Source organism: Sinocyclocheilus rhinocerous, unplaced genomic scaffold (genome assembly GCF_001515625.1).
Source record: "Sinocyclocheilus rhinocerous isolate Xijiao unplaced genomic scaffold, SAMN03320098_v1.1 scaffold656, whole genome shotgun sequence".
Classification (NCBI taxonomy): domain Eukaryota; kingdom Metazoa; phylum Chordata; class Actinopteri; order Cypriniformes; family Cyprinidae; genus Sinocyclocheilus; species Sinocyclocheilus rhinocerous.
The window spans coordinates 650,382-663,676 of record NW_015648010.1 but is presented as its reverse complement, the minus strand read 5'-3'; the positions used below and the strand labels follow the sequence as shown (position 1 = coordinate 663,676).

At 41.5% G+C, this 13,295-nt stretch overlaps 1 protein-coding gene across 1 annotated transcript in view; it reads left to right on the top strand.

Moving 5' to 3' along the window:
* Positions 1-936: 936 nt before the first annotated feature.
* The window catches only part of LOC107709548 (protein C-ets-1-like), a 44,910-nt gene continuing 32,551 nt past the window's right edge, over positions 937-13,295 (top strand). Inside the window, exons 1-3 of the mRNA XM_016514044.1 lie at positions 937-1,339; positions 12,195-12,314; positions 12,972-13,224. Coding sequence (XP_016369530.1) covers positions 1,282-1,339; positions 12,195-12,314; positions 12,972-13,224 — 431 coding nt within the window. The 5' untranslated portion in view covers positions 937-1,281. The remainder of the gene's footprint in view (positions 1,340-12,194; positions 12,315-12,971; positions 13,225-13,295) is intronic.

The window sequence follows — 13,295 nt, the reverse complement described above, 5'->3', positions numbered from 1 at the left end:
TGCAATGCTTCGTCTCATTGGTGGAGTGCAAACTTTCACTGATCACTTCAGTGCAAAAAGAAGGGGTGGGGATGCAAAAGCCACATTTGAAAAGTGTTTACACTGATTTTTCAGTGGTGGCATAACTGTATTTACATAGGACTCACAATCGTGGGAAACCATGTACCGAAGTCTTGTGCAAAGCCATTAGAGAACAAGAAGGTGTGTGCCGATTGGAATGACTGGTAAATTTTCATCTGGCTCTTAAAGATGCAGTGCAAGGAAAAAGGTAGACTGAGACTGAAGAGCCAGAGGAATTCACAATTTTCTACATTCTGGCAATCAATAAAACGGTCTATACTGGGGCGTCTGTTCCAAAGTGATGACGTGTTGCGATGCACCTTCAGTATCTACTGCTTTTATTACAACTTTTATGATCACTATCTTCACAAATAAATAAAGAAATACATAATAATAATAATTAAAATATTAAACAATAAAAAATATAAACAAATACATAAATAAGTAAATAAATAATCACTTTTTTCATTAAAAAAATATTTAAATAAGCAAAATCATTATCTTTTCAACAGAGGAAGCCTTTATAAAAGCTATCTGTTATATATATTAAGTAAATAAATAAACAAACAAACACTTTTTAAAGCAAAATCATTAAGTGGAATCTTACCGATAGAGGAAACCTTAAGCTTTACATACATATACAGTATAGAAGCTACCTGTTATATATATGTATATTTATATATATATATATATATATATATAAGTAATTTTTATACCAATGGATTTCCGCTAAAAAATAAGAAAAAAAAAGAGAGAAAATACATAGTTTATCGTCCATTTTACTGAAGTTGAACTGTTAGCACTGAGCTCACAGCTGCTTTGGTGGACGTTTTGAAATGACGTGCAGCTTCAACGCGTCCAGAGCGCTGGCGTCGCGTGCGTCGCGTCGTCGGTCGCGTCCAGGGAGAGACAGCAGAGTGGAGTGTAATTGAATTGAATCAGCGTGTAACACCGCCCCTTTACGCGGATCAGCTTCTTCCGTGCCGCACACAGAACCGCCCTGGACCGGGGCAACTAACAGAGGGAGGCGATGAAAGAGTGATTGAGATAGAACGGAGAAAGAGAGGGAGGGAAAGAGACGCTTCCATACTTCAGAGATCGGATTTTGTTAAGGGAAAACCGGTGTCATTTCTAAGAAACTCCAGGCACACAGACGGACTTTGGAGGACACATTTGGGACTAAAAACATCCAAACAGACTTTGTACATTGAATGCGTGACAATGACGGCAGCTGTCGATATTAAGCCGTTAACTATAATAAAATCTGAAAAAGTAGACGGTAAGTGTTCTAATCGTTTTCTCATCCTTATTGTTTTGCGTATTCGTCACTTGTCAGTCAGTTATGAGTAACTTTTGTGCATATACTGAGGTAATGTCTATGCATTGCAATCGAGATAATGTAACATGATTTGATGTCAGGCAGAAATTTTCCGAAACTCGTTGCAACATCAAATGTTTTTGATCAGCGAGTGATAGACAGGTATAACAGCCTGCACGCGGCGCTCCAGATGTGCCAGCCGTTGATTCAAATGTTAGCCTATACAAAAAGTCTTTATTATGTAGCCTAATATATTAATTCTAGCCTATTGGTTTTTACACAGCTAAGTGAGCACACGTAGTTTACTCCTAGCCTAATTTCAGCCAAGTTAGTGAATATGTTTTATATGTGGTCACAATTGTAACCAGTGAGGGAAAATTGCTTAGCTGTTCAATAAGACCCAACAGAACGTTGCATACAATAGACTAAGATAATGTTGTATTATCAGGCAGTTGTGGGAAAAGGATATCAATTAATACACTAATACATATATTTTACTTTGTTACATTTGTTTCTCCCCTTTTTTCTTCCATTTTGATTGTTAATCAGCCAGATACATATTGAGATTTAATCTTTTTTTTTTTTTGTCCCAATGGCCACAGATATGACCACAGACATGTTTGCATGTATTCTGATCATGAGACAGCAATAATACATTATAGGAATCAGATTTGTTAAACAGTGTGTGTATTATGACATATTTTACATGCTTTCTTTTATGGAGCTTTCAGATTGGAATTAAACCGCTCTGGTCATGTGACTACGTCCACCAGTCATGTAAAAATGTTCTTATGAAATGTAGCCAGTTTCATTTATTGATTACAACTCTGTAAACTGTCCGGCAGGATTAAATGGGTTACATACTGTGATGTTGCATTATTATATTCAGACCATATTGCTGTCTTTTCAATCATTTGAACAGCTATACTGATGTTATGTGCAACACTGGACTCTTTTATTGCTACAGTGCAAGAATGAGAGCAATGTAATAATTTAGCAAATACTGTACATGACGAGTCTGACATAGACTGATGTTGACTGCCACACATGGCCTCTCATGACATGACACACTTTACCGCTTTACATAGTCGTGTTTCATTTCATGCATGAGCAGCAGGCTTGCATTTTAACTACAAGAGTGATTATTTTCGTGTCAAGCTGACTTTCAGAACATTGCGTCATCTAATGTGCTCGTGCATTTAGTGTAAGTTCATTATTTGGTCATTGGCTGAGCCCTGGGCTTTCTTTCCTTTTATGCAGATAGTATGGGCCTCCTTGTTACTGCGTGATTAAAGTTTAATCTTTCTTTCTTTTTGTTTTGATGTGAGTGTGCTTGTGCAATCTCACGCATGCATGCCATGGCAGGGAATTTCCCTTTTGGCTAAAGAGTGGTCAGTGTCAGCTGAATGAAGTTTGTCATGATGCTGCTTCACTGTCCATTCATACCACATCCATTAACCCCCACCGCTGACCCAGCCCGGCTCAGGAGGGGCCGCATGCCTGACCAGGGCGAAGGGAGGGAGAGCGGGAGAGCGGGAGGAAAGATGCCATGCTGGTTAAGCAGTCAGCAGTCTCACACTCCCCCTCTGTACTCCTGAGGACTGGAATAAAGCGACGAGCAAGCAAGTGGGATGTTAGCACATGCCTCGGCCCAGTGGACTCTTTAAGAATATGACCCTCTTCTTTGGCTTGGAAGGGCAGAGTGAGTTCCGTGGCCGCTAGTTTCCCTACGATAAAATGCTGACTGGCTTTGACCACAGCTGGTGGTTTAACACGCAGAATTCTGACTCCCAACCTCTCAAACACACACACACACACACACCACCAGCTGTTCATACATCATGGAAAAAGGCATTCACCTTTGCAAGCATGTCAGAACGAAAGCTAAAACATAATGACTCCAGCGTGATGTGCAAGATGTGATATGAATCATTACCACGCTTGCATATTCTCGCATGCACAAGGGCCTGCTCTCTTTTCACACACAGTCGCAGAGTTTACATTTACAAATGCACTGGCACATGACCACGCGCAGACACTCTCCAACATACATGCACAAGCTTTCTCCTCACATGGAAAAACAGTTGTGCGCTGTTAAAAAAGTGCTGATACTTGCAGTGGAAGTTGCCAAAATATCGTGCTATCTTGAAAAACAATTTCTCAAGACGAGCTCCCTTGAGTTCAGTCAACCGTGAATGTTCAGGCCAGGGTGAATGGAGTGCACTGGCAAAGACTGTACAATCCACGTAAGACATGTTTACTGCTGGTCTGCTACTTTAGTCTTCTGGAAGAATGGATATGTGCACCATTTGGGTCCCATGTTCAGTGCAAAGTGCTTGTAGGAGTGTAAAGCTCTGGCAGACTGGCACAAATGATAGTTTCTAGCATGCATGCGTCGTTAATGCAGAGAGGCCGTAGAGATTAAGCACCTGATCCCAGTTTGTATTGGGCCTTAAATCAAGACAAGCGAGCTGTGTCTTGAAGACAACGGCTAGTGCAAAAACAAGCCGCCTTCCCCCGCCCCCAATTTGCTTTTTGACTCTGTTTATACAAAAGTGATGAATGGTTGAATTCAATCAAGAATCACACAAAAGTTGTTTAGAGTTCAGTCAAGATTATCTGATTTACCCCGGAGACATGTAGTGCATGAAGAGACAATGGGACCTACACAAGAACAGGACAACCTCGATAAACACACTTGCATTCATTAATGGAATTGCTAAAATAAGATTGTGTATGGAGTTAGAACAAAACAATTTCCAAGAACACACAGATCCGTGGAAAAGCTTGACCGCACGACCTGCTAAGGAGCCCACATGTCATTCACAAGTTTGAATGTTAGAACGGCTTTATGGTCAAAGATAAACCCATGTAACATCTGCTACCAAAATGGCTAATGCTGCTCCTACCCAGCCAGTTTTGCTGTGCCAGAAGTCTTCAGCATCTTCTGAGAGCATTGCTTTGAAAGGGGCGTAGTCAAAATGCTTGACAACGGGGTCACTCCTTTCATCTTTGCCCAAAGACTACTTAGCACAGTGAAATGAGTCAGCAACAACATGAGAGACAGCCAGGGGTCACCTCCCACTCATTTCGGCCTAGAGAAATAACCCTTGATGAGGGTATCTGGTCTTCCCTTTCTCCTTCTTTCTCACTCTGTGTCTGTCTCAGGGTTCAGTGAGTGACAGGAATGTCTGAGGATTGGGTGGGCTGCCCATTGCCCACGTTTATCTGATTAAGACACTGCACTCTCTCTCATCCCGATCCCCTGCTAGGCCCCGCTTGTACACCCGTGCTTTAGATACCACACACTGAGCACTAGTGCAGAAGTGTACAAGTGTGAAGAGATGATAATTCAAGCAGGAAGTCATCTTCAAGGGTGTATCTGAAAATGACCTGGATTCCCGAGTTACATAACAGATAGGTTTCTGTAATGTCAGACTCTTCACACTTTCACCAGGCCTAAGCATGCCTTGCTTACCTGACAGCTGTGCAAATACGAACCCTGGCAATCAAGGTTAGTCTGATGTGGGTCTCTGAGGTTTTATAGTTTGCTGAACAGTGTACGAGTCACTTCGAAAATAATTTACAAATGTGAGGGTTTATAAGTGACTGGATTCCTATTTGACACTCAAAATTGATTCACCAGACTCAGGCATTGAGGCTACGATGAAACCCAGTTAGATCAGAGTGTCTTGCTTACTGTTGTGAATGACTCCACCTTCACAGAATGTCCACTGGCTACATGACTCCCCTGTCAAAAATTATTTCTGGTGAATACACGTTTTTATTGTTCCCTTTAAAGTGTAGTCATCAAAGGGTGAAGGGAGGTCCTAGCCTTTATTCCTTCAAGTTATTGGCACAAGCTAATGGCACAGACAAACGTTTTCCGAATCGTTACATGCGTCAGAATGACTGAACCATACGTCAGCACCGTTTTCGCTGTAGCATACTTGTGAAAGCCGTTCTGACCCACTTCACTGTGTTGCAGTTTGAAATCTTCTCAATAGTTATCTCTGGCCCTGCTTCTCTGAACTTCAAAAGACCAAAACAAAAGCAAAAGACACAGCATGTCCCAGAGCAGGGAAGAAATAACAACCATGGTGTATTTTTTCCAGCATTTTACAGCACCCATTTTCTCCCCTGTGTTCCATGTCTCTCTTTTTTTCCCTGCGTTTGTCTCTCTACCGTCTGCGGGCCACATGGGCTCTCGCCTTGTCTCCCTGGCCCCTGATGTGGCGTCTCCCTAGTGCTGTCTTCTCATCCCTGCCGCGTGCTACAGGCTAATTACTGAGTCACAGTCCCTGCCGTGATGACTCCAGCACCCACCCCTCCTCCCATAAGACATTAGCCCTACCCAGTCCCTACGAGGCTCTCTGGTGGGCTCTAGACCGCCTCCTGGGTGGTGGGAGGCCCTTGAGGTGAGTAAGCCAGCCGAACCGGTGCCTGTCTTTCCATGCCACTCTTGTTTTTCCACTGTGGCTGTTTTGCAGATGTCTACCGAGTACAACAGAGAGACACGGAGAGGGTGGCGTCAGATCTGCTTTTGAGATCAGAGCTGCATCCCGACTGGTTCTGGCTACGTGTCTCACAACTCAGGGAGGTAGAGGAAGACCTGTTCCCAGATTCCATTCTCCCATCGGTTGTATGCGCTTTCACCAAGTCACCTGTTTTAGGGCTCAGTAGTCGGAGCTGGTTTTGTAATTATCCTACTTTTGTCTCACCTCTTTGAACACAGTTCCTACCTTAGAGGCACATTGATGGAACGCTCCTGGCTACCACTCCAGTTACATGTGACATCTTAAGCTTTCTCTGAGGTCCAGGTGTTTGGCTGTAGCTAGCTTTACCGTCTCTCTCGGTTTGTGAGTGCTACTTGATGTACAGCTGAATAGAAGGCACATGATCCTTGGCAGTCACAAGAGCCGACACAGCTGGGACTCTTTCTCGTTCAACCTTCTTCCCGCTATCTACATATTTCTGACAGAGAGGCTCTGCTCGGGCGATTTAGGGACGAGAGCAGTTAAAGGCTTTCTGTGTAGGTGTCTGGATTAGATCTAAGAGGCGGACGTAATGAGGGCTAGTCTTTGAGATTTTTCATTTACACCAGTTGAGCATGGTGGGATTTGACAACTCGCCCCTTTCTCATAAAACCATGGTTAGTCTTACTTTTTTTTTAGCTTGTGTTAGTGTTCAAATGGAACGTGTTTAAAGCATTTTAAACTATTCCTTACACAGTTGAGAACTGCAGAGACTTAATTTGGCATGCCTCTCTGCTTCTGCTTTCTGACACATTTGATGTTGAAATTTGTCACCATAGAGGATTTTACTGAAATGATGTATCACTTTATTCACTTTGATGATGCGTTAGCACACCGTTGTGCTCTGCGGTTCAATGTGGATTTCAGAACAGTTGCATCTTCTCTTCCAGCCATCCATTCATCTATTTTGGGCTCGTGAACTCTTTTCATTGCTACATCTGTGGTACTTTTCTCTGTGTACAGTTAATTGTGTAATTGGTCCATTTAGAACTGAACTCAAAGGCATGCTGGTTTTTAGGTCACAAATACAGAACAAACTCACACAAAAATCCCGTCCACATTAGCGATTGTAAAACAAGGCAGGAATGTGTGGCACGATACATAAAAACAATGCGGTCTGTGGGGAATTCATTTACAGAGAATGCATCTGTTGGCCATCGGCTGGTTCCACAATAGCAGAAACCATTAGCCATTAGCTTGCTAATTGCATGCAGAACTTTCCTTCCTTCATTTCCCTGATACTGAAAGCTGCTTGCTCATAAACTTAGCTCAGGCATGACCGACTACTCATGTATGAATTTGCTTTGATCAGAAATGCTTTTGGACGTATTTATATCCAGTGCTGGAAACATGTCTTTTTTTCCCCCTCTTGAAGTGCTGCAATTTCAGGTACACTAAGAGAAGGTTATTGGAGGTTTCTAGGAAGAATGTCGCTGAAAGAGTAAACTGTTTGTCAAGATCAGCATTTGTTTGTTCAGAAACCTAAACAGTATGATTCACTGATCCAAGTGCACTCGTGGTCTTTTAGAGGTGTTCACTCCTGCAATGCAGTACGCTCTCACAATTTGCATGCTGCAAACCGCCTCCACTTTACTCTGCAGTATGCATAGTAGCATCACTATACGTATCTCTGTAATGCATAGCATGACAATTGTGGGCTTGAGTGCAGACAAAAAAGCAATTGATCAGACCTAGGTTGTGGTAGTACAAACACTTCAGATCTAGGTACAATAGTGCTGCCATTTCAACCCTACCAGATTGAACAATTAACTGCACAACTGTATGAGCAAGAACTTGCCAAAGAATGCCCAATTTTATAGTCGTTCCTGTCAGTAATTGTGATTTGAATGCTTAGTGTGACACACTGATGGTGATGTGTGTGAGACCATCTAGTGAACTCGGGGCACCCACTGGCTGGGTCTCTAAGAATAGCCACAGTGTTCCAGGGCAGGAAAGCCCCCGACGCGTGACCCGGGCAGGGTGGATGGACTCTGCGCTGCCTTTGGGAGCTCAATCATGGGCCGCTGCTATTCCTGTCTCGGCCCGGCCCGGTCTGCATGCTTTCAGATGGAAATCTAAACAGTGGGCAGAACAAGCACTTCTCTCACTGGATCCCCCACCCTTGACCGTGCCTTGTTCAGCGTGGACCTGCTGCGTGAATGGCCCTCCTTCATGCGGGCCAGGTTTAACAGTCTCGCTGTCACATACTCTGAGAAAGATGGGGCAAGAGATAAAGAACTGAAGGTGTTTTATGGGCCACCCTGACACCCTGCTGCGACCCACAACTTTTTGCGGGTTTGAGGATTTTTTTTGTTGTCCTTTGTACTGAGCTCCATATCCTCAAATGACTTTATTTTCAGACTGGAATTTGATGGCATATGCAACTCCGAATTGAAACAGAAAGAAAGCGAAAAAGGGAAACGCATGTGGGGTAAGATATGCTAATTTGACATACAGACACAAATGCACCAAGCACAAAAAAGCATTCAGAAGCTCAAATACCATCCACTCAGACTACTGAGGGACTCAAATGAGCTATTTGGCTTTTATTACACACCCACTCGCTGTCTCTCACGCATTTAAGACAGACCCCTCACACACATAAATGCAGACACACAGTTCTTTGAAGTGTGTCTAATCTTAGAAAGGTCCATTAACACTATCATCAATGTGTTATCTGTAAGGCTGTAGATCGGCCCTGGCTAGATGTGTGCATGTCATTAAATCACTGAACATACTATGGAAAACACTGAATGGACTGGATGGGTGGAGACCTGTGGTCATGCCAGCAGTGATGTCATCCCTTCGGGGACTCCATTCATGTTGTCTTGGATGCTCTCACATTACAGATAAGTGAATCATCTGACCCCTCCCCACCACACCCGACTCCATGAGACCACCAGGACCTCATGACCATAATCACAATTTCACAGCTCCCTGACTAATGCAGAGAGCTCAGACACTCATACACACCGCCTAATACACACCTGCACTGTTCCCGTACGATATGAAGGTTTTCCATGTGGGACTGTATGGCTGAGACCCAAGATCTTTTGGGCCTAATGCGGTTCAGTAGACAGAATTATCAAGGATTCATATCTACGGCTATTAGCGATGTATAGTTACTCTCTATGGGAATTAATACAATGTTAATTTCATTCATTGAACTTCAAATGCTGAGCTAATGATTCATTTGCGTCACAGAATAACATAATGTTGGAACGTCTAGCCTATGTGATCAACTGTGCGAAGCTGATTTGAAGTTTAACCACCGTTTAAAGCTACACTTTAAAAAAAAAAAAAAAGGTTGCTAAAAAAGTTTCTACATTTCAGGGAACATTATGAGAGTGTAACTCTTGAAATTAATACTTAAAGCCTTTATGTATAATGCATTATAAAAGTAGTTTTAATGCATTAATTAAGCCTTGTAATGCACCTTATAATGCATTGTACAGTCTCATGAATAATTGTAACCACAGTTAATACATTATAGCACTTATCAGTTCATTGTTACGCTATGCATTTTAAATTCGGTTATAATTATTTACGACAAGATATAATGTATTACAACGCACATTATGAATAATTATAATGCATTATAACCTTTAATAACCCTTGATAATGCATTACACATAAAAGCTTTAAGTAAACATATTGTGATGAACATTAAACTAAATATTTGTCTTCAACAAAGAAGACACAAAGGTTAAAATGAATCGGTGAATCGTTTATTTGATCAAATGAATTGTATATTTGATCAGTGAATCATTTATTTAAAAGAACCATGAGAATGGACCGATTCTCTTAAATGAATTGGATTTCCAGTGGAATATTAGAGTAGGCAGAGCGTGTTTGATTAAGTTTGTTATACTATTTGATGACTGTGATTGGCCAAAGATAATGTTAACGTTTGCATTCACAGAATGCATCTTCCAGCTCTTTCGGTAGTAACAGCATGCAGATTAGATCAGTTGATGTAAAGTTTTTCTTTGAAAACGGCTCACTATCCTTTCGCTTCAGGTGTCCTTGCAGATATGTGGTTTTCTCCAAGTGAGCATGCAACATAATGCAAGTGAACCGTACAGATACGTTAGACATTAACAGAAAGATAAACTCAGTGTGTGTTTTTCCTGATTTGATTTTCAGAGCATCCTCTGAACCCTGAATGCACAGATTGAGCTGTTATTTGGCTTTAAATTTTATCTAAATATGCAACCATTTCAAATAACCAGGCTGCTATTTTTCTTGTTCAGAAAGCACTTTGCATTTGTCACTAATGCAAAAACCTCACTGCAATTTGTGTGTTATATTTTGTTCAAACAAACATGCTTTCTTTACGAAGAAAAACAAGGAACATTTGCACTTTACCGGGGTCTTCCGGAGTCTTTCTTGCCAGTTCTGGCCTTGTATCACCTAATGTGAAAATGGGCCTCTTCTGCATTGAATGAAGCCGCTGACGTCCAGCTGGTAGAATGGCCTCTCTAATGCGCAATTAAACACTGTAAATGGAGCCTGCAGCATCTCGCTCTAATCGAATCACACGAGAGCACTGCATTGTTCTTCTCCATTTAGACGCTCCGCATAATGCATCACCGCAAGTCCTTCCCTGTTTGAGTCAAGCGGGGTTGCAGATCGGGAGAAGGAGGTTAGGAGGGACAGCTGTTGTGCATTCCTGGCTGGGTTATGTCGTGATGTGGATCGACAACAGCGAGCGTGAACCCATACGACGCCCAGGGCTGGCAGTTTCAAAACCGCACAGAGATGCCAGAACATCTGGGTGTCAGTAGAAAAGCAGTCACAGACGGCGAAAAAAAGTCTAGAGTCTGGACTGTGCATTTAACTCCCGGACAAATTCATTGTGCTTGAGTCACAGGCGGGCGTTTTTTGACGGCCAACCAGTAATAGAATAACCACCCCTCACCTTGATCGCATTACTGTCCCTTCAGCGAATTCTTCACTCGGCTTTGTGACATTCTTCAAACCCTCAGGTTTTTTTTTTTTTTTTCCCTAGCCCCTCTTTTCTCTCGAACCGCCACCCCGGCAGTCCTAATTGGATCAGTGGAAGTCATCGGGCACTGTTTAATTAATCAAAGCCCTCTCTGTGTCCTGCCGGGTGCCCACGAGCAGAGAGGGCGAGCTTTCCAACACTGAGCTGCCTGTTTGACGCCCCGCAGCCTGCTGTGACATCATCACCCCTCTGCCACGACCTCTGACCCCTAACTATTGACCCCTGCCAACAGAGGCCCATCTGTCTGTGGCTGGAGACGGAAATGGGACAGCTTGCTGGGCGGAAGGGATTGTGGGAAGGTGGTCATCGGTGTAGAATCTGACCTGTGACACACACTCGATGTGTTTGCACACTATCCTTGGCTCTGAGCAGCAGTCTAGGAGGTCAGGTTGGAGGTGGTTGATGTGTGTAGGCCTAACTACGTTTAAGTGTGTGACGCTGACGCTGCTGGTTTTCTCGCTGTATATGATGATGTAGTTCTTCACACTGATTGACTTGCTTTTGGTCAGGAGAGTAGTTTTGTGGAAATGAAACTCTGAAATCTGAGATTTTGACTTGGAATGTAGTAGATTATTTATTTATTTTTTAAATTAAGTTTATTTTGTGAAATGTAATATCTGTTTTAATTAATTTGGCTTGATTTATTTAATTTTACTGATTTAATTTGAAGTATTTTACTTATTTTTATTTTACGTTATTTTTATAAAATGTATATTTTGTGAAGTAATGCAGTGTGTTTTCTTTGATTTGATTTAGCTTGACTTTATTTTACTTTAAGTAAAAACAAGTAAAATAAATAAAATAGGTAAAATTATCATAATTTGTTTTATTTTCATTTGATGTGACATGATTTTACTATTTTATTTTTGTAAAATATTGTATATCTTATAACAATGGAGTATGCTTTATTTTTTTTCCTTTATTTTATTTTTTTCCTTGTTTTATTTTACTTCAAGTAAATCAAATGAGCAAAATAAAATTAAAAATATATATATAATTTATTATATTTTAAAAATTTGATTTGGCTTGATTTAGTATGTTACTTTATTTTATTTTTGTGAAATGTAGTATAATTTATTATTATTAATTATTAATTTATTATTATTTTGAAATGATTCTGTTTTGACTTATTTTTTAATTATTTTACATATTTGTACTGTTTGTTTGTTTGTCCCTAATTGAGTTGTTTTTGCCCGTCAGATAGTTTTTGTGAAATACAGTATATCTGCAGTTAATCAGATTATATGATATTTGTCTGTGTTTGGTCCAACAGATCTGGAGTGTGCGGATGTTCCCTTATTGACTCCAGGAAGTAAAGAAATGATGTCACAGGCTCTTTTGGCCACATTCAGCGGCTTCACAAGGGAGCAACAGCGGCTCTCCATCCCGAAAGGTCCAACTCTACAGCACTTCCATCTCTCTAACAACTCTCTAGATTAAATCCTATATCCATATTTCTGTAGCTCTCTCTCTCTTTAAGGGAAAGTTCCTGGCTCAGTATTCTGTAGCACTAGGCTGTTTCTGAAATGACCACAATCAGATTGCCTAAAAAGAGATCTTGCTAGATAGGCACATGGCACTCTGAAGCAGCAGCGGTTATGAATTATGCTTCCCAAACTATGTCAGACTGCAGGATGGCTTTACTTGCTGTGTCTGGGGAGGCTGAAGTCTGTGTTGGGTCTGCGTCTGTCTGGAAATAGCAGTTGTGGAGCATGTGCACAGCCGAAAGAGATAGAGAGAGAGAGTTGGTGTCTAGGTCTGTAGGCTAAAATTACAACTGTTTCAGTTCCTCTCATCATGGCATCAAATTTATAACGAAATCATCTGATAATTTCACATGAGCCACTGGACCTGCGACTAAAGTATTGCATGCATCAGCACTACAACTACACAATATTAGTGTATTGATAGTTTATGGGCATAGCATGCTTGCGTAAACATTTTTGTAGTTGATCATGAAACAGAAACATACTGTTTCTTTCTTTAATATGATGCAATCTGTACAATATATGTAATAAAATAATTGCATCTGTCCCTTTCTCTTCTCTAGACCCCCGTCAGTGGACAGAGGCCCATGTTAGAGAATGGTTGACCTGGACAGTAAATGAGTTCAGTCTGAAGAATGTGGACTTTCATAAGTTCAGCATGGACGGGGCCAATCTCTGCGCACTGGGCAAAGAGCGATTCCTGGATCTGGCACCAGACTTTGTGGGCGACATCCTCTGGGAGCATTTAGAGATGCTGCAGAAAGGTAGACATCCTCACAGCCTCATGGAAGACACCGATCATCAACCACTGTCATTGTACTATCATTGTGATACTGTTATACTTTTTTTTTTTTTTTTTTTGTTTTCATTTTAATTTTTTGGAGAAT